The 21485-nt window shown below is 41.0% G+C and overlaps 1 protein-coding gene across 2 annotated transcripts in view; it reads right to left on the reverse strand.

The window, feature by feature from the left end:
- adamts6 (ADAM metallopeptidase with thrombospondin type 1 motif, 6) overlaps positions 1–21485 on the reverse strand; it is a 74096-nt gene that overhangs the window by 37167 nt on the left and 15444 nt on the right. For both annotated transcript variants that reach the window (XM_007570797.2, XM_016681110.1), the window contains exons 6-12: positions 21309–21392; positions 20231–20376; positions 17664–17707; positions 14792–14897; positions 12092–12238; positions 8304–8445; positions 1710–1817 (exon numbers count right to left, since the gene is read on the reverse strand). In XM_007570797.2, the coding sequence (XP_007570859.1) occupies positions 1710–1817; positions 8304–8445; positions 12092–12238; positions 14792–14897; positions 17664–17707; positions 20231–20376; positions 21309–21392 (777 nt within the window). The remainder of the gene's footprint in view (positions 1–1709; positions 1818–8303; positions 8446–12091; positions 12239–14791; positions 14898–17663; positions 17708–20230; positions 20377–21308; positions 21393–21485) is intronic.

Here is a 21485-nt window from a genome sequence, read left to right on the forward strand (position 1 = left end):
CCGTCCGGCCACAATGGCCGCCATAATCCGCGTTAAAACTGTCTCCCCCTAACCTGGCTGGCATAATCAGAGGCCTGATGACCTACAGCTCATCAGGAGAGTGTGTGTGTGTGCGTGTGTGTGAATGGCAGCAGCAACTGGAGGAGAGCATATTTATGGAAAAGAAACCTTGTGGAAGTTGAGATTGGTGAATGTCACCAAACAAATGATCACCAAAAGGGTTAAAGGAAGAAAAGCTGATAAGAAAGACCACAGGTCTTAAAATGTAAGGCATGTATGTCTATGATGCCATGCAAAAGTGCATATTTCCCTTGAACTTACTACCAGAAAAACTATTTTATTTCATAGATCCACCCAAAGTACATAATGATGAAGTGTAGAAAAATATTAGATGGTTTTAAAACGTAGCCAACGTGAATGCGTAATGAAACGAACTCTGGTCGGCCTATAAACCTCGGCCTCGGCTCAGTTGAAGTGAACTCTGGTGTGGTTCAAATGGACATGTGAATGCCACGCGAACAGGAGCAGCTTCCTGTTCCAAAAGCAGGAAGCTGACTATAGTGCAAGGCATTCTGGGTAAAATACAACCAAAACAAATGTCTGAGTGAACTGCTAGCAGGAGAAATGGATCGCAGTCTTTAGCTAAAGACAAAAGAGAAATCCTACAACAGCTAAAAACTAATGCCACTCCATTTTTGTTTACATTTTGCGAGGAATGAAATCTTCTTCAGAGGTTTTCATGTGGTTTCTTTCTGTAGTTCTTGGTGCAGCGCCACCACAGGTGAGGAGGTGAACAGTGATTTTTTTGCCAGCTTAGATGCATCAACTGTGAAGGCTAGCTTTAGGTACTACGGCTTTAAGGATGCTGGGACACAGTGTAAAATGAAACAAACTAATTCCTCGACTGGTTAACCGTTAGCTGTCTGCAGCTTCCAAGTGGTGCGAAGCTAAATGACTGTTTTCAGTTCTTTCATGAATCTGGACTGCATTTGATCATATTAAAAAAATAAAATCTAAGCTGGAAGATCCCACACTGACTTTAATACGGCTTTGGATATATGAAACCTTAACTTTATCTGTCGAAACACTAAAAGTGGATTTTTAATCCTTTTTTTCATCAGATTTTCAACATCTGGACTGAACTCATTCCTTGTTTGTATCTCTTCAATAACATATTAAATAGACTTTATCTTAATAAACCAAAAGTAAGCTAATTTTATAAAAACTGGGTCTTACATAGTTGCTGTATTTAATAATAAGTAAATATTGTCCAAAACTTTTTGGGGTTTTATCGTCCTCGTTTGTTCTCTTTTTTTCTCTCTACTTTTGATAACAAAGGTTAAGCAGTGCTTATTGGAATTAGCAAAATGTAATAAAACAGAAACTCTTAATACTTTGTCTTGTACTTCAATAAATGTTTAAGAAGATTTTATTTGGATGTAAAAATCTCAAATTAATTTTTAAATTGTGGGCCAGGGGGCCAAACAAAATCATCCAGAGGGCCACAAATGGCCCCCTGGCCACACTTTGAAACATCTCTGGTTTAAGATGAGGTTAAATCTTCTAACCAGTTGTTACCTGTGGGTGACTTGTTGTGAAAAGAAACTGTGGAATAGTTGGGAGAGGAGTTCCTTTGGGTTGTTTGCATTAATCTTTATATGCAAAAAAAAACAAAAACAAAAAAAAACAATAACCATATGCTGACTTACCCCTTTCTCTATGCTGCCAGTCTGGCACAGAGTCCCCTCTGCAGCCGGGATACTGTTAGTTACACAGCGGTTGCTTTTGCTAAGGCACCAGAGCTCTCTACACACTTCCTAGGAAAGAAGGCAAAAAGCAAGTTGGTCAGAATAAATCACATCGGCAGACTGAGGGGCTGCGGGGGGCGAACTGTTGGGAAAAGAGTGAGGATGATTTATCATTGGATTTTTGTGGTTTTCCTCTTGGTGTTTTTCTTATGCTGCCTGGCAGCTGTGAGATCAGCAAAAAAAAAAAGAAGACAAATGACAGAAATTCATCTATAAATCGACATGATTTGAGATGAAATCAGAAAGCAAGAGGAGTTGAGACCGCGTCTCGTCTTCTGACATTAACAGGCCATATGCTTTAGATCACAGTGCATCTTAAGCAATAAGCCAAGGGTCATACAGTGCTCTTAATGTGCTTTTATGAGAAATGAAGAGTCAGCTGGATCAACAGCATGACTAACATTTTTTTTCCTTTTTTTCCGCATTTGCCTCAGAACCACATGGGAGCGTGACATCAGTTCAAGAAATCCCCATTTTGGCGCCTCGTTATGGGAAACCATGGATGAGCAACAGGCCTCCCAAGTCTAAGATAAAGACAAGTTCCAAGGCCTGACAGACATCTGCAGTATTACTGAGCAGCAGGACCAGACTAAGCCTTTCTGGGGCCCTAAGCAGATTTTCATTTGGGGCCTTTGTGCCAAAATGTCAACACCTGATGCTTAATCATTCATACGCTACTCTTTGTGTATAAACACACCTGTTATGAATTGCAGAAATGAGTGGTATTAAAGTGTGCCATATTATTTTAATGATTTGAAAGTAACATCTGCTGATAAACATTAAATTTACAGTGAACAAGTTGACAAGTTTGATGTCTAACATTTCCTGAACTGTAGCAGATCCCAACAGCAGGAAGAGATTCATCTGTTGTCTACCAACTATAAAAAACAACAGAGAAATTGTTTTTCCATGGTATTATCCAATGTTACTTTAAAAAAAAAACTCATTTCTTTAACATTTTTATTCTAGAAAATATATATATATTTTAAAACATTTTTAAAACATTTCAAAGTGACATTCTTAAATGTCACATTCTAATGCGACGTCACAATGACAGCCATGGGTTTTAGCTGTGAAGTTGTCAACATTAAATCTTAAATGTACGTGTGACATATAAAAGAAAATGGGATGCAGTTCTTTGCTGCTAACCGTGAACACTATGACAACTAGATTTCAAGATCGAGAAAAAGTTTGAATTTAAAAATTAGTGAGGGAGAGGGAAGTAGGTCAGCTATGCTAGCTTGACTTTGATAATTTAACATGTAGATGTGCTGCAGAATTCGGTGTGTTTCGATTCAGTTAAAAAAGAAAAGGCAACTCACACGCCAACTGTGACAGATGTGACAGTAGAGCAGGGGTTTAAATTAGCTTATCAACCACCACTGTGTTCAGACGATCATTTATTAATAATTGCAATATAAACTCAGAGCTTGAAAGCATAATACTGTAACAGAGTGAGTGCTCTATGCTTTGTGTGGTTTTAATTTGCATGTTTTTTTGTGTTGAATCCTGATACACTAGTGGAGCTGTTGTCAGTCAGTTGCTATGGCAACAGTCCTGTGTGTAGCATAAAGTCATCACCCTGGTGGTGTGGGATCCCTAAGCAGTGAGCAGCCGCTTCGCTATCATATGCCTTGGGCCGGTTCTGCTGAGTAGTTCTTAGGCATCGCTCCTAAAACTCGTATAGAATCCATTTGGATTACCGCAGAAAAGGAAGGCAGTACCAATTTGCCCCCCCAAATAAATAACGCCATAAACGGATCATCCCTGCTACCAGAACAGCCCTGTTCAACCCTGCGTTAGATTTCCCATTAAGCCAAACTGGATTGCTCCCCCATCTCTTGACTTCAAAGGCTTTTTTACGGGACAGTTGTAAGTGGCAAATGAAAGAGAGTTACGGCTCGACGCATAGATCCTGAGCCCCGGGGTCAGTAAATACGCCCGCAGCTCCCTGAGCCTGTCCATATTAAATAAAGCAGCAAACTGACACTCTCAGGTTGCAAGTTCTCCCCTTCTGCCAGCTGCTTTCAATAAGCCACCGCGCCGCTCCGTTCACCATCATCAGCCACACTCAAAGGTCAAGCCATCCAGACCTCAAAGAATGAGGATGAGCGCTAGGACGGATTTATGCTAGCCAACAACAAGCTGACGATAAAAAAAAAGACTTTTCTAATGCAGCCATCAAATGCTGTTTGTTTTATTTTAAAGGTTTCAGTTTCCATTGCACTTGGGAAGATCTCCCATCTATGCCGGTAAGCTTCCAGTGCGACTCAACGATGGGACGGATCCACGAAGCTAAATTACTGCTGTAAAAAGACCCAAACATCCTCTCTTGACGACTGTAATGCTTTTCCAACCTCTGACGCAGTCTCAAGCTGAGATTTAAAGTCCGTGACGACCCCCCGGTGCTCTGTCGTCAACATGGGTGCATTTAGTTAAAGCCTCTAAAGCCCATAGTCGGTGAAATATTGCAGCCGTGTTGGTCTGCACCAGTGTTTCCAAACTTTGTTGGGCAATTCCCCACCAAAATACCAAAAACACAAAGTAATGTACTGCCTGTGAGTTCTTCAGCTCAAGAAAGGTTTGCTTTTTCATTGTGGTAAATTTTAACAAACCTTTATTTCTTTTCAGGAATGCACCTTACTGGGCATGCCGATCAAGCAGGTTCTAGCTAGCCTCAAAGAAATTAAATATTTCATGTTCTTTAAATTTCAATCTAAAGGTACCCTCGAGCCTGGCCACTGCCTTCCGACACAATTCTGCTCGACTTTAATCTCTTTTCACAGGATGTTCTGGAATTTCTCCCATTTACTGGGATTGTCTCTGGTAGAATTTCTACCGGGTCAATCAGTGAACAGAAGGAGAGGTCATGATCGATGACATTGTCTTTCTTCACTAATTTAAAATTGTTGTGTGCCTGTAGTTTTAGCGATGGGCAAAAGAAGTGAACAAAGCCATTCATTCAATCCAGTCCGTGTTGGCCACCCCCCCAAACGCTGAATTAACATTAATGGCTGCCTCTCTTTGGCACTTCTCTCGTCGCAGTGGAGGCGGTTACTGGCAGCGGAGGCGACTTCCAGTAAGCGTCATAACGCCCAACTGGTGAATTACATGCATCACAGCTAAACGTTAGCATTGTCTGTACAGTCTGAGATTTAATTTACTCGAATATCACTTGGTCTGACCTTGGGGTGAAACTGCTGAGACATCAACTCCTGAAATATCTATCTTAAATATTTGGATGCTAATTTTCTAATTATTTTAAAATCTTATCAAAGTAGCAAGGATGCAGGATTGTCTCCAGTACTTCCTTGGCATCTCTTTAAAAACTGTAGGCAATAATGATTCAAATCAGCACATCGATTTAGTCTTATATGCCGGGGCTGTTATTATTTACAAAACATACATTAAATTATTTGTATTTCATTGTGACAATGGGACAGGTTACAGCGATATTCTGCCGTCCATCGACATAAAGCAAACACGCCACGGTGTTATTTTCCTTCCTCTGACCTCTAACTTGCACAATAACTTAAAGGGAACAAAAAGTAAAGCACACATAATTAAAATGTGCTAGGATGATACTGGGCAGATGTTAGGCTGCTGTTTTTTATTACGCAGTTTCATGAGATCATGTTTGTTTGAATCCCAAACAAAACGAAGTAGACAGCCAAGCGGGTTTTCGTTCCGTTAAATCTTACACGTCTGAGTTATGTGTGACAACGCACAAACAGCTCATTCCCACACCTCTGTAATTTATAGGCTAAGAGAAAAAAAAACTTTGCAGAAGAAAGTTCCCAACAAAAAAAAAAGAGAGAAGCTGTAAAAGAAGTATCTCTTTGCTTATTTAGGGCTAAATTTACCTTTTTCTTTCTTTGCTAATAAAATATGAAATGCTGACAGATCTCACTTTATCATTCTTCATTTAAGCAACTCTGCTTTATTTATCCACGCGTGGCAGTACATTTTTTACGCAGAAGATTAATGAACGTAGAGCAGATTTCTGGATATAATTTTGTATTTTCTCTATCTTTAACCCTGCAAATCATTTTTTTTCTGTTATTTCACACACTGAGCCAGAGGAATGAAGTGTTAGGCAACATCTTTTACCAGTGAAATACTGCAACCATAAAATGACTCTGCACATTTATTTATGCTTAAATGGGCAAGATGTAAACTACCAGGTATTGGTAGTAATATAATATAATAGTATAAGAACAATTAAAAAAACAGTTAATAGTTGGTGTTTGATCCACAAACGAGGCATTTTAACCTATTAGAGCTGGTCTCCTCTGTAGCTGCGATCATAGGGGGAGCATATCAATCATATGATCCATTATCATTTGATTTCCATAATAAAACCTCCAGTCTTGCTGTGTTGGATCGTCTCCATAACTGCGTGTTTGTCATCCTGATCTAAAACCACAATTATGAGCTTAGAGGAAAATAACGGGACGTCATTTTGGAGTCTGTCGTAATCTGCTGTCAGATATTTCTTTCAATAAAATGAAATAACCCAGATAATCTCTCATGTTCTTAGCAAATCCCTGTTTAGCGGAGATTAGTTGACTTCTTTTTCCCTGGTTTGTGCCAAAATATTTATGTAATGACCAGCAATCTGGGTCCAATTGTTGAAAAGTCTTCACGTTTTGCCATGAAGTTGCTCTTGGTTTTTGACTGCCTGTTTCAAAGTCATGCAGAAGGTGGACTGAAAGTTTAATTATTTAGTAACTTTACAGCCTTGTAAACAAATAAAAAAATAATAATTAGACATTTATTTCCCACACTTTCAATGTTAAATCTGCTAACCTTCTGGATTTATAGGAACATTTTCAAATGGCTGTTTAACAATTGACCCCAGTTTGTTAGGATTGGTGGATGTACATCTATCCCTGCTTTAATAAGATGTGGAGTCCCACAAGGAGCCATTTGGGACCACTTTTGTTTCTCATTCATATTACTGATGTGTCTGGAACTTTAGTTTCCTTGTTTCCTGTACTGATACCAATCTGTTCGTTTTTTCTAAATGTTTCCTGGTATCGATGGCTAGAAATGATGCAGAAAAAAAATATTTTGAAGTGCAAAGAAGTTATTGCTTCATGTAAATAAATCTAAAGTCCTTTATAACTATTTACCGTAGCTTATTTTATTGTACCTTATGCAATAATCTATATTTTCATAATTGTGATATTTGACTCCATGTGTGATCATTCAGTGTCACTATTTAATTATCTTAAGATCTTAACCAGTATTTAACTCATGTTTTCATTTCTTAAATCAACTGTTTTCCAGGCTTTATCTTTAGGTCCATTTAAAACCTTATTTATGAAAATTTGTAAATGACACAATCATAAGACTAGACAGGAGCCTTGTATCATGAGGTCATTGTGTGATGGTTTCTTCCAACTCAAGTTACAGAACTGGGAAAAGTCATCCTGGATGAGAGGAGAAACATCTTCAAAAGAAGTCCAGCTGCCTTCATTTAAAACTGTCAAGACTTTTTATTTCCTGGATTACTGAGGATCTACACCAACATATTGCAAAAATCTTACTGAGTATAAAATAGTTTATTTAATACGTTTTAAGTTATGTAGCTTGTTACATTTCATCCCATACAAGCTCTAAAATTTAAACTATTGTTTAGCCAGCGGTAGCTACTTTGTTGTCGTAGGAGGCTACATCCACTCACATATTCATCTATGTTATTGGATAGTTACTGGTTGCTTAGTACCGGTAACTAAGCAACCACCTGAGTGAACTAGCAAATGAGAAGGAGTTTACTCATGTGCACAGGCTAGCAGCTAGCATGCCTTGTCTAGCCATTAGCATGGCTAGGCTAGCGTTAGCTTTGGATATGTTGTCAACTAGCATTCCTGGGTTAGTCACTACTTTCTTCTTTAAAGGAAACTTTACCAAGCAAGGATAATTTATTACATCCATTGACGTGTCATTTCTACAGTTTACTGGAATCTAAAATGTAATCGATTGTCTAATACCTGACAGTTTCCCAGCAGTTTTAATTTTGCTGCTTTTACCACAACATAAACAAAACCAACATGGATCTGTTAAGCGTTTTTTATTGTCAAGCTGAGTTGAGTTTGACTTTATTGGATGTAGTGTAATAAATAAACTGGAAGTTATATACAAAAAATAATTACATTTAAAACAAATGCAAGCAAAAGAAGAGCAGCAGTGAAGTATATTTACACGCTCAAATGAGCGGGTAGAAGAATAAACTTATTTCTACACCAAACTTATTTCATTTTAGCTTAATGAATGGTAATTTAGCTAAGAATAAGGGATAAAATGCTTGTGTAGAATCAGCACTGAGATGTTATGGCAACATTCTTTGCTCTACAAAAATAACCATAACTATAATTGGTGTTTTAACATAAAAGTGATATTCTGGAGGGCCAGGAGGAGGGAAATGTTTAGATTTTTTAAAATTATTATTCTTAAAGCATTATTGCATCGTGCCAGACGCTGCCTTCTTACCCCATACTTGCACTGACGCGAGGAGGCTCCGTACTGGAAGCGACACTGCTCGTCAGCGTCGTACACCTGCCCCGGGGCCACCGTCGGATACAGGAAATCTCGTTTTGGAGGCTCGTTGTCCAGACATGTTCCCCGACCTGAGCTGTCGAAAAGACAAACCTACATTAGGACTGTTTCCAACACGAAGGAGCCTTTCGCTGCAGCCGGGACCCAGCACACCTCGTCTGCTGCCGCTTGACTCATGCGCTTTAACTACCAAACCACCGCGGCGGGACGCTTGTCAGAGGTCCAAAATAATATGTCATTAATGTCGATATTACACACCGACGCCTAATAATCAAAGGGAAGAGACGCACAAACAGCAACGTTCCACCGGAGGCAGCAGGAAGGAACTGACCGGCCCTCTCTGATTACATGGCTCTTTGATACGATACTGTATGTCTCTGCTTGGACCGTATCCATGGAGGAGCCAATAAAATGGCAACGCAGGCTGAGAGAGAAAGATCTGGAGTGGGTTCAAAGTTGTGTGCTCACACCTGAGTGGGACTTAAACCTCCATATCCGTTACGTGAACAAACGGCTTCATGGAGACCGAGGAGCACAGCGGACAGCTTGGGGAGAAAGCAGTGGCGATGTCTGAAACGGTTTCTAAGGCTCTGAGTGTCTGAAAATGAAAGGAGAATCAAAGGGGTGATCATTTCCTTTTGCAGGACTGGTTGTTTTTCCCGTGTTTCTACCTCTTTCTGGTGCATTGGTTTCCAGGGGAATCTTATTTGCGGAGACTTCAGTTTCCGTTTTGTATCCTGTTTTGTTTGTTTCGGGTTTTTTAGATATTCAAAATGTCTTCCAGCTCCATTGGCAAGTGTTTGTTAGTAGTTAAAGTTTATTGATCTTTGAGAGGGTGAACTTTATTTTATTATGCCATTACCATACTGAAACGGTCTCAAGACAATAATATTATCATTTATCATGATCATGTCTGATGCAGTTTGTCGTCCAGCAAAAATTTGGGATAAACTGTCCCAGAAATTATAGTGATAAACTATAATATTGTTCTTTTGAGACCACTTAAAACTAATATAATAATAATCATAATAACGACCATAAATTTAAGAACATTTAACAATGGAACTGGAAAACATTTTAAATAACCAAAAATAGAAAAAAAACAAAACAAACGATCAGAACCACAATAATAGAAACAGATTATGAAGCTTCAGTATCAAAAACTGCATTTAAAAAACCAATAATCATTCAGCTTAGATGGGGAAAACTGGAAAAAGAAGCAGTCTACTTTGTAGTATCAAAATGTTTCTCAAAATTCAACAATATTAAATAGAAGCATCTTTTTAACAACCAAATGAAAATGACTGCGCTCATTTTATTTTGATAAAAATAATGGATTTATTGTTTATTGGGAAAAGCTTACATACATCCTATTGCTTCTGTCCCTAAGAAGGAAGTAAAACACGCAACCAGTCCAAATTTTATTTCATTGTTTTCAAGAAAGGAGAACCAACAAACCAGAGAACAACTCTGCATCTTGTACATCGAGGGAATCAGTCATCAATGAGAGAAACCCAGACTCTCTGTGCGCTCTGGGCCGACTCCGTGGAGAGAGCGAGAAAATAATCACGCTGTCAAACATGACCGTTACTATCTGACGTGGTCGCCAAGGCTTTCTGTCTGCTGTGCTCGGCCAAATTCATTAGAATAAGCAGAGACATCCTCTAATAAGCAGCAGAGTCAGCGATCAATGAGCTCACGGGGCGTTCATTCATGTCACTACAGAGAGGACGCTGGCAGCGCCGGGGCCAGCGGGATGATTCATCCAACCAAAAAAAAACACTAAAACTGAGTTCAATAGACTTCCTGACCATGGAGATTTATAACAAACTGGCAGGCAAATTTAGAGAATATATGACTCCTAAAATGTGAGTGAGTGTATTCATAAAACATCTCTACAAAACAACAAAAAACTCTTGTTCAAGCAAGACGGGGAATCTAGGCCAATACCTTAGCCAGAGTTGTTTACTTGGCAGAGAGACGCCTGCGCGACATCCAACGCTCCGATTGAGAGAGCGAAACCGAGGATAATTAGAGTTTACACACACAACTCTTTTGTGAAACGCTGAAAAAGAAACGGCAGTAAAAACCCAGAGCAGCCTAAAAACAAGCTCGTATATTCCCAGGTATGGTGGAGTTCAAGCAGATGATTATTCCCCCCCGACTACAAAAGTTTCTATCGTTTTGAGGCGTTATCCGCTTCCAGGAAAATACTTTTACGGTGACGATGTGCGCGGTGCAAAGGCGACACGCGGTCCCAGTGACAATGGTCTTCAGTGTGGAAGTTGTTACTGAGGGAAAATGAGCCAAAGTTAGATATTTGCCAAAAAGTTTTGATTCAGAACAACGTAGGATGGAAAGATGCGTTGGAGTGAGAGGTGTCAGTTTATGGAACAAGCTTTATCTGCATTTAAAAGAAATTTGAAAATAATAACAAAACTATATGGTATTGAATAAGCTGATGCTTTATTGTGTAGTTTTTTATGCTTTACTATTCAGAGTTGAGTAGCTAATATTCTTTTCATGTGAAAAAGTGACAGATGCAAAGTTTTACTTCTTTCTGCTCCTTTTCATTCATGATTTCTTTTAGTTGTTACATGAGCTTCTCTCGGGCTGAAAACCTTTAATAATAATTGATTAATTGTGATTAATTGATTACTGAGATAATCGTCAACTAACTCAGTAATTGACTGATTAACTCGTGCATAGAGATTCAAAAAGAGGTGATTTGATGAAAGAAAAAACAGAAATTAAGCCAAAACTGTACAAAAAAATTTTTTACATTTTGCATTTCGGATAACAGAAACCTTCTCTGTCTGTAAATATGTTTTACACAGAACTCTGTCAGTTTTAGCTTCACATGGTTCCAATTCTCGTTATATATATATGTTTTTAATGTTCTTATTTCTAATTTTCATTATTGTGATCCATCTACGATCAAACTTTCACAAAAACTACTATTAAACATTTTATTGGCTAAAGTGTATTTCCTTATTTAAAGATTATTATTATTTATTTATTTGCATCTTTAATTATATTTCTAATGTTGAATTAGAAATATTCAACATTCAAAAGGGCTAAAGTGGTTAAATGAAAAACCAGCAGAACGTGTAAATTTTTAAAAATCTGATTAATCAGTTAATCGTCCTAATAATCAATAACTGAAATAAATGGTTGTAGCCCTGAGCTATGCATATCTATGAGTGAATGAAATCAATTAATCTGTTAATCAATTAATCAATCTCACAGAAAGTTCAAGAGGGCAAATGAAAAACCCGCAGAATGTGCCAATTTCAAAATCCAATCAATCGATTAATCGTCCTGATAATCGATGACTAAAATAATCGTTAGTTGCAGCCCTAAGCTATTGATATTTATTGAGTGAATGAAATAAAAATGAAAGGAACGTGGTCTGAGTGCACATCCTAAAGAGGAAAACCCTTCGAGTGGATCTTGCAGCGAAACGTGAAAAGCGCTTCGACGTCACGGGTGGCCAGGAGGAGGTCTGGACCGTGAGCAAGCGGGGCAGGGAGAGAGAGACCCGCCGAGGAACGCTAGGGGCAGCCGAAGGCAGCAGGTTGTAAACCGAGACATCTGGGAGCGAGCAGGAAAACATCCAAGCACCTTTTTCCTCTTCGGTTCAGAACACACATACACACACGCAGGCGAGGGCCAGCCCACTCAGACAGTCCCACGGGGGGGAGCGACCGTCATCCACTTACTCGAGAAAGCTGGTGATGTAGTCTTTGCTGCAGGCGGACCAGGAGAACGGGTTGGTGTTGGCCGTTATGTGGGCGGCCATCAGCTTGGCCGTCTCGTGGCCCTTGGTGCCGCAGGAGTTGCCGATGCCGTCGTGGTTCATTCCGAAGCTGAAACACACAAAACAGGAAGGTGAATGAGCGCAGCCGGGAGCGACCACAGGCCTTTTCCTGCAAACACACACACAGAGAGAGAGAGAGAAGCTCCAGGTTGCTGATAAGAGGAGGACACATCCACCTCAGTGGAGCTCTGAAACAGATGTGGTGGCAGGGGTCAGGGGTCAAACCTTGTCTGGGCGGCTCAGCGGTAACCAAAAAAAAAAAAAAAAAAAAGTTCTAATCACCGTTCGGATGCCTGCCTGTCAATCAGCGCCTGCAGGTCTGAGCAGGTCGCCGGGGAGAGCGGCGGCCGGCTGCAGCCAGGACGCAGGAATCCTTTGGATCCGAGAACAGAGAAACCCCTGAACAGCTTGTGTTCAGACGTGAAAGGATTTATGTCGAGAAAAAAAACATCATCAAATAACCAAAAGCCTTATCTGTCTGGAAAGAAAATTGAACGACGGAGCAGGATGTCAAATCAGACTTTTAGGAGCACAAATCAGGTCTGATGTATATAACAAACGCGACTGCATCGTGCAGTCTCAAGCTGTTTTTCTAAGCCTGGCGTTTATGACATTTTACCCAAGTCTGGAAATAAATCAGGCCGGGTGAAGCCCACGCTAAGCGGCGCATGTTTTTTTTTTTTATTTCTTTTTTTTATGCATCCTCCAGCAGCCGAGACTATTTTTACAACCGCCCTGCAACAGAGGCAGACACGAGACATAATAAAGGAAATCGCCATCTTGCTGACCTCTCCCCGACATGGATGGATACGTAGACTATTACATCATCATTATTATTGTTATTATTTTGTTTTTTTTTGCTTTATATTCAGGTGGAAAGAAGCAGAGATATGTAGGTGGGAGATACGTCGGCAGCAGCAGGAGATGATGTTTGTTTAGGAGCGAGGAGTCGGAGTTGTGAAAAGGATCAAAGGTTTTCAGGGACGACCCGAGGCAAGCTTCACCTGACTGACACGGCCTGGAAACCCGACTCTGGCTCATAACACGCAACACAAAGATCCACAGGTGGAGTTTACCACAAGTGAGCACACCAGTCATGTTGGAGTAGCGTTTTTGGTAAGTTGGCCACTGCTTTCCTGCACCGCTCATTTGGGGCTTTCTCAGAAGGGAAGTCGTGAGCAATGACGTTGATTTTCTGCGCCGTTTTGGAAATTTAGTCTACGGCCGTGGAGGAAGTGAACAAAGACGTTCAGTCCGTCTTGAACGTGTTTCCAAATATCGAGTTACCTTTAAAAGCCGCCTCGTTCGGTTCTTGGAGGACGGCTGTTTGCAGAATCGGCAAATATAAATACTACAGAATGTTAATATTTCCTAACTCTGGCAATTGGAGAGACGTCGGCATGGACTGCAAACCAAAGTACTGGAGAAACTCAAATTTGCACCTGATGATTGGGCAAGATGAAAAATCAGGGTGAGCCCAAAAACAGCCTTGATTGCCTGTACTAAATTTCAGAGCAATCCATCAAACTCCAACCTGCTGCTGTTCACTCCGACCTGAAGAACGACAGCTGTTCACGAGTCCCCGTGCGAGATCCGGTCACAGAATCATCAAAAGGGACAGTCCCGGATTTCTGGACTTTAATGACTCATCGCGTGTACAAACATATTCACGTGTGATTTTAATTGCGTTTCTTATTTAATGGAAATACTGAGAAAGTTTCTGTGCAGGATGCAATCAGCAGAGATGTTTGGCTGTAAAGCACAACAGCATGTTCAGAGATACTTTATCCTAACCAGCTAATCAGTAGAGGGGTGAAGTGAAGAGCTGACGATTTGGGTGAAAGCACGAGAGCAGAGGGCGATGTCGCAAAGAAGAATGAGTCAAACTTTCTGAACAATCTGACAGGCAGATAAAGTCATATAACTGAGTTATTGCTGCAAAATGGACTTCAACTAGATCTGGAACTGAAACTTATCAAAGACTATTCAGAGAAAAAGCTTTAAAATCTAGTACAAAGGTATAAGAATCAGCTGACCTGAATGGGTTAATAATGAAGTCAAGAAATTCGGTGGACGTTTATGTAAAAACAGAAAGGAAGTTAAAGTGCAAAAATTTAGCAAGACAAGCTAAAGTCGTTAGAAAAAAGCACAATCACAGAAATTTTGAACATATTTTTAAGAAATTCAATTTTCTAGAGAGCCACACAATTAGCATCTGATTGAGACTCAATTCAATTTGATACAATTTTATTTAATCAAGGACAGCACGTCAAACAATGGTACATTTTAAAAACAGAGCAACCATTGTTTTGTGCGTAGCTTGTCTAGCTACAGGATCATTTGCAAACCCAATTCTTGGTTGAACCTTAAAATAAACGATTCTGAGTCAAAGATCAAACATGCTGAATTTCTACTACAATCACGACAATAAAGACCATGAAACACAAACAAAACCTGACATTGAAACTCTTAAATCCCAACAAGTCGCTTGTAAACTCAACCGTTTTGTTTCGCCTGATTCGTCTGCATTTTGCATTGGGGAGTAACGTCAAACCTAATATTTCACGTTAGTATCTCGTTGTAAAAAGCCTTCAGAACTCACTTGTGGCCGATCTCGTGTGCGATGGTGAAAGCCGAGCCAAGGCCGATGTCTTCATTGATGCTGCAGCTTCTCTCCGGCTCACACATTCCAGCCACAGAGGCCAAGCCTGCAGATCCGCACACGCCAGACAGACACACAAACACAGGGTCAAGGCAGTGCATTCTTAGGAGACATGGTCATAAAAACGGGTGATTCCTCAACAAGCGCAAATGGAGATTCAGGATGGAGATTTTAGTTTGAAATCATCCGCATGGCTGACTTAGGAAAAAAAAAAAAGACTCAGGAAATGTCTGGACAGGGTTATGGATTTATACCTATAGGTTTGCGGCATGGGGTACTGGCTACAAAGGCAGGGATTGCTAGCGCCGTGCCTCAGCAGAAACCTGTCAGACGGTCTCTGTTTTCCTCATAGAGAGGTGGAAAGAGGTTGGGGGTGGGAGGGTGAGGTTAAAGCCAAAACCGCTCCACAATCCAGGTGTCGCAAGTTCTTTTTTCTTTTTTTTTTTCTCCCCTAAAGCCTGACAGGTCAGATAAGGGGACCGCTGGCAATTCTTCACAGATTACATCTACCGGCCTGAGAGGGGATCATATAACAGCACGAAGCAGGTGTGTGAGTCTGTTTGAGAGTGTGTGTTGAGTTATTGTGTAATGGCTCACTTTGGCTAAAACCATTCACATGCTTTTTTTTAAAGGTAGGTTTTTTTTTTTTTACAAAACAGTGCTGCTTGAGACCACCTGGCCTAATCTAATCGAGTTGAATCTTACTTGGTTGCAAGAAAACTTACAAGCTCAAGAGTTAGCAGCAATATTATTACGATTCAGGACACGAGAAGAAATGATTTAACTGAACGTGGGCCCGTAACATCCAGGCGTACTTGTTGTTCTTGGCTCGCGTGCACTTTCACTTACTGAGCCTTGAAAAGTATTCATACCTCCTGAACTTTCTTCAACCATTCAGGGTTTCCCCCAGAAAACTTCCTAAGCCCGGTGTTGGGGCGCTACGGCGATCCACGAGCGGCCCACCGTGTTTTTGTGTTAAAAAACGTTAAAAGTTACAAAAATTCGGAGATGCACGAGCAGGCATCAAATTTGGAAATTATAGCAGAGGCAGGGACGCCGCCATTGGTGGGCGACCCATCACATGACCAGATCAATATGTCAACTATAAACCTAGCTTAATCCGTATTTACTCAGTGTTATCTCCATCTAGAAAACCCTATTTAAGTTCCCGGTGGGGTGGGGGAGCAGGTAAAGCCTGGTGGCCCAACCCAGGTTATAACACTCTTGGGGAAACCCTACAACCCTAAACGTCATTGTAAGCGAGTGCTGGGTATTCCCCCCCAAAACACGCCAGAAAAACGTTCACAGGGAGACGAACTGGTGGCTCCGTGACCAGAACCTCAACTGAATCCTTTCGACGTGGGGAAGCAGTGACTTTCCCTATTTTGCAAGAACAAATGGACAAAAGGAATCTTTTTGTGTCCAAAACTGGTAGACATACCCCAAAGACATGTATCACTTTCCCCTACTTCACAATAATATGCTACTTTCTGTTGTCCTATCACATCAAATCCAAATAAAATACATCAAGATCAGCTGCCGTCATGTGAAGGACCAACGGAGGATGCGCTTCATGCCAAAGTTAGCCTGATCTGTCACCGTATTCACAACAAGGACAGCTCTGCTTGCCTTTCCACCTCCTGGACTGGCGGTAAACACTGTTCCACATTAACAGAACTCCCTACTTAAGGTGGCTTTGCTTTAGTATCCTCTTCGCTAAGAGGCTAAAACAAGAATAGACTCGCAAATCAGGAGGCTACTGAAACCATTACCGTGGAGTGGAAAGAGGGAGCCTGAAGGTGAAGAAAGAAGGAGGTGAGGGAGGGGAAAGGAAGGAGGGTGGCTACTCTACGATTAGCCTGAGAATGTTTGTATGTGTTGGGATTGAGAGGACGGGGAGGGGATAAGAGTGTGTTGAGTGCAAACACACACCGCACTGAAGGCTGTTTTCTTAACACCAGGCTGTACTGCGCATTATCTTCCAGCCCCGTGATTACTCGGCGACCCTAAAGGTCTGTTGATCTGACCTCCGAGCGTGATCCCCGACGAAGAGAGGGAGAGCGAGGCAGAGGGGAGGGGAGCGGAGTGAAGAGAGGGACGGCGAGGAAGCCGAGCAGATGCCGGGGCAATTAAGGCGACCGGGGGGAATGTGACGAATGCGGTCAATCTGTCAAAGCACCCCTGAGGTCACGATATTACCTCTGAGATATACTGTGGAGCCTGCGGGGCCTTCGCCCAGATAAGACGGGGAGAGATGGACAGCGAGGAGGTTTGAGGTGGAGTTGAAGGGGCAGTTTGCCACTGGTTGATGTCCTTTCCCACCCTACTCACCCCCACCCCATCATTCCCTAACACTCCCTGTAATTGTCTCTTTCCCCTTCCATTTCCCTTTCAACTCCACATCCTCGACTTGCAGTCCATCTCCTCTTTCTAGCTCACTCCAACACCCCTACCATTCCTCTCCCCTCCCCAACACCCTACCCTCTCTTTGCAAACACCTTAAACAAACGGAGGTTAGAGCTGAAGGACAGATACGGAGAAGTTTTATGAACTGGAGGAACCTAAGAGGAGTTGACCACAACTGGTCCAGGTTCTGGACTCCCGGCCTCAGCTAACAAGCATGGGGGGAAAATAGAGGAGCTACATTAACACAAGTTAAAACATCCTTCTCATTATGTCTCCCAGGAACTGTCTGGAGTTCTTCTGAAGGAGTCACACAAAGTTGCTAAATAAGGTTTGTCTGAGGACAAGCTGAAGGCCAAACGAGAAAACCAACACAACTAGTCATCACGAGTGAAGTTAAACAACTCACCTAAAGTCCCGCAGGGTTTGTTCTTGTAGGTGCAGATGTCATATCTAAAAAAAAATAAAAATAAAAATAAAAAAAAAGACGACAGAAACACAAATATTAACGTTAAATTAACCATTTTCTTTTCACGTCTATGCAGCTTTTCCTCCGCTGGCTCCTGGCCATTCCATTCTTTCTCTGTTTAATCACAGTCTGGCCAGATATAATCTCAGCCTTTAGTATAACAATGGTGAAGTCATGACAGGTTTGCTTCTAGAAAAACACCTGGTTCCCTCCTCCGTCCACTGCTGGAGCTTTCTGCAGCCTTAGCTACAGAGCTACAGCGCTCCAACGCAAAGTAGAGTAAACAGAAAGGCTTCGGTCGGCGATAACGCCACACAGACGTAATCCAATAGAGTGGAAGATGACTGCGATGGTAGAACAACACATCATACATTTCAAATGAAGGATCCAATCATTGCTGAAGCTTTTAATCTATTAAATTCAAGAGCGCCACTAACTGAATTTCCGCCTTGTTCTCCTTTTCTGCGACCTTCTTCCCTTTTAGAGTCACAGTCACCTTCACAACATTTATTTGTTTTGATTGACTCCCTTAGTCTTTGCCGTTTTCTGAGCCTGATGGGTCATATTTCCCTTTTCAACACTTCACTGTGTCAAATGAACCAAACCCTTTGAGCAAACTGTTCCCCTCTACACCTGAGGTGGCGCTGCACCAAAAACCACTCAAGGAAATGACATGAAAACCTCCAAAGAAGACACTGAGCGCAACTTCCTTCTTCACCAAATCTAAATAAAAATGGAGTAACGTCAGATTTTAGCTTTTGTAGAACTTCTCTTTTGTCCTTCTGTGTGTTTCACTGCGCTTTGTAAGCGTGAAAAGTCAAAATGCACATTTTCAGAAAATGTTTTACAAAGTGTTTTACTGTCTCATACCAAACATCACAAGTTTTCACATTGAGCAACATTTAAAAGAAGTCATTTTGTTTCAAACGTAATTTAGAAATGTTTATTATAAACTGGTTGTGCTTCGATGGAAGGATAATTCACTGTTGCAATAAGTAGGCTACCTTGATTTTATTCAAACGTCCATCACAGTGGGGTTTTTTGGTTGTCTGGATGTTGTTTTTTACATTTTGTTGCACTAGTGGACTTTATTCAACATTAATGTGACAGAAAGAGGAAAAAAGGGGAAGAAAGTATGCAGCAAAGAAACCAAAGCCAGGACTTGAACTCAAGAGTCACAGCCTATAGCCTCTGCATGCGGGGCGCCCGCTCTAGACGTGGTGATTCTTAAAGCAAAATTTGCCACTGAGCACACCAGTCTGACTCTCCTTGTTCATCTTTGCACTTCCAGTTTTGACTCTGCTTTGTTGAACGCAGTACAAGACTGTGTAACGCCCGCGCTACTTTGAACTAGGAAACCCTTCAGAAAACAGAGGCTTTTAGTTCAAGATAGGCAAAAGGATTAATCTGGTTTATGTAATAGCAACACATTAAACATTTTAGATTAATTGCATGTGTTGGCGCATTAACATTAGTTGCGTTCCCGTCGGCCATATAATTGTGTATATAATTTGACATTTTTAAAATGAAATTTCTTAACGGAAACATAGCCATTTAAATAAAAAAAACTCATTTTTGATTTAAAAAAAAAAAAAGGTTTGGCGCTAGTATGAGGTGGACTTTTGCCGGTAATAAAATTGGTTTATTTTGCAAAACTGCAATGGAAACACTTGTTCACATCACAAGTAACGTGATCAATAACCAAATGTTTCTACTTCTGCGAAGAAGACAACAGGACGTAGATGGAGGATCATGTTTTTAAAGATATTGCATAAACAAACTTATTCACTTGTGATTTTGACTGCATTTTGCGCACATTTATAATGGTGACAGCCCTAATTAAAATAAATCTGACTCTTCTCTATGCCTAATTTGGCCTCCTACCCCTCAGAAGTTGACATGTTTAAACATTTAATTCTGCAACACGAGTTACTGCCTTCTGTCTGGTGAACGCAGCTTCTTGTGCTCACCAAGCTCAGCTAGACCTGATAAAAAGCAAAAAGAGCCTGGAGAACATCAAGTGACAGACAACATGAAAGTGTTCACTAATGATGGAAAAGCTGTTTTCTGTACAGAAACCAAAAACTCCTGTCAATCAAAGCCTTCCTCTCCAGAGCAAACCAGAAGGAGAATACAGTTTCCAGTTGCTACGTAACCTGGCCAAAACACTTCTGGACACATTGAAGCCATTTTCCAGCTAACGTCAGAATTCTTGCTGCTTTATGCTAACAGCCTTGACATAAATTGCAGGGTGACAGGTACAGTACGTCTGTAAAAGCACAATTTATTTCCAGGACCGAGCTCTTTACTCCCTCACAGGCAGGTATACATACTGTACGGATGTGAACCAGACTGAACCAGTAGCGCATAGCTGGCGACTGCCGAGTAACCTGCAAGCTATTTGCTCTAAAATGAGACAATTACACTGAATCGAACGCTGGATGGCTGTGCTGGCTGGCAGTAAGCTACGTCTGTAGCGGCAGCAGCAGCTGCGGGCCAACTCTTACCGGGTGATTAGGACGGCGTTGTCGTGATGAGCCATTCCGTTCTCGGGAATGCTGTTCCCGCTGCTGTGATGAGACAGGATGGACCTTTGCCACTTACAGAAACTGTCCAGAGACTTGTCAGCATGATGATTAATTTCCAGGTTTGGCTGGGAGAGACACACGTGCAACACAGTGCAGCATGAAACAGCTGTATACAGTCAAGTGATGCAAACAGTACAAACCTGCTCAGATCAACACAACACCATCCTGTCTTCTGCTGTGGCCCATCTGTTCACGCATTCTTATCATCTGTTACATGTTGGATGTAATTATTAGATTCTGTTTAAAAGCTTGATCTCTTTTTGGGATTTGCCGATTTTATAATATCTCATTTTGAATGAAGCATCATAAGTTTTTTATTTATATAAATATATATAAGGATAATATTTTTGTTTTCATGTGGGCAGAGTATATAAACTATAGTGTTTTTTTTTCTTGCCATCTAAATTTAAATCAGACCAAATTTAGTTAAAATTGCCAACATGTTTGACACAAGTCATGCAGTTTAAATGATGGTTATTCCTGATTAAACTGGTCAAATGTAAAAACATTTGAATTCAAGGAAAGTTACAAAAATGTTTCTAAAATAAAAAATGTTTTCTGGCATTTAGCAAATGGAAATAATTTTGGTAATTCTAGCAAAGCTAAGACAAGAAAAGTTTGGTCTGATTTAATTTCAGATGGCGGGAAAAAATTTTTTGTGTCGTTTTATTCAGCGTATGTAAATATGTGGATCCAACTGTAGGTATCTTTGAAAAAGCAGATGTTTCTCCCATCAACCGTACTGTATGTTCTGTGCATCTAAAACCTTTAATCAAATCTCCCTGAGGAGCGACGCTGGACCGCGGCTTTTATGTAAAGCACCGTCCATATGGTGAGTAGTCTGTCTTCCCTCTGCCCCTTTAGCCACGGCAGTCAAATAAAAATACGGCAGCTCACTGATGCCAAGAGCATCCATCTTTACATCCACTGCAGACAAGAGAGCTCACACTTGAAAAGGTGAACGATTCAGGCTTAGGGAAAAGAGACTCGGACGTACCTGGTCCTCCGTGAGAACAATTAGACGGGTCACAATAATGTTCACAACATTTCCCAGGCTGAAATCACGGTACAGTTTGGCAACCTGACCTCCAGAAAAGAAGGAAAGACACAAAGTCAGATGTCTTAGCCCCGCGAGTCTATAAATCCGCCGCTAGCTGCGGACATCTGCAACACG

The sequence above is a fragment of the Poecilia formosa genome, unplaced genomic scaffold (assembly GCF_000485575.1).
Source record: "Poecilia formosa unplaced genomic scaffold, Poecilia_formosa-5.1.2 Scaffold269, whole genome shotgun sequence".
NCBI classification, from domain to species: domain Eukaryota; kingdom Metazoa; phylum Chordata; class Actinopteri; order Cyprinodontiformes; family Poeciliidae; genus Poecilia; species Poecilia formosa.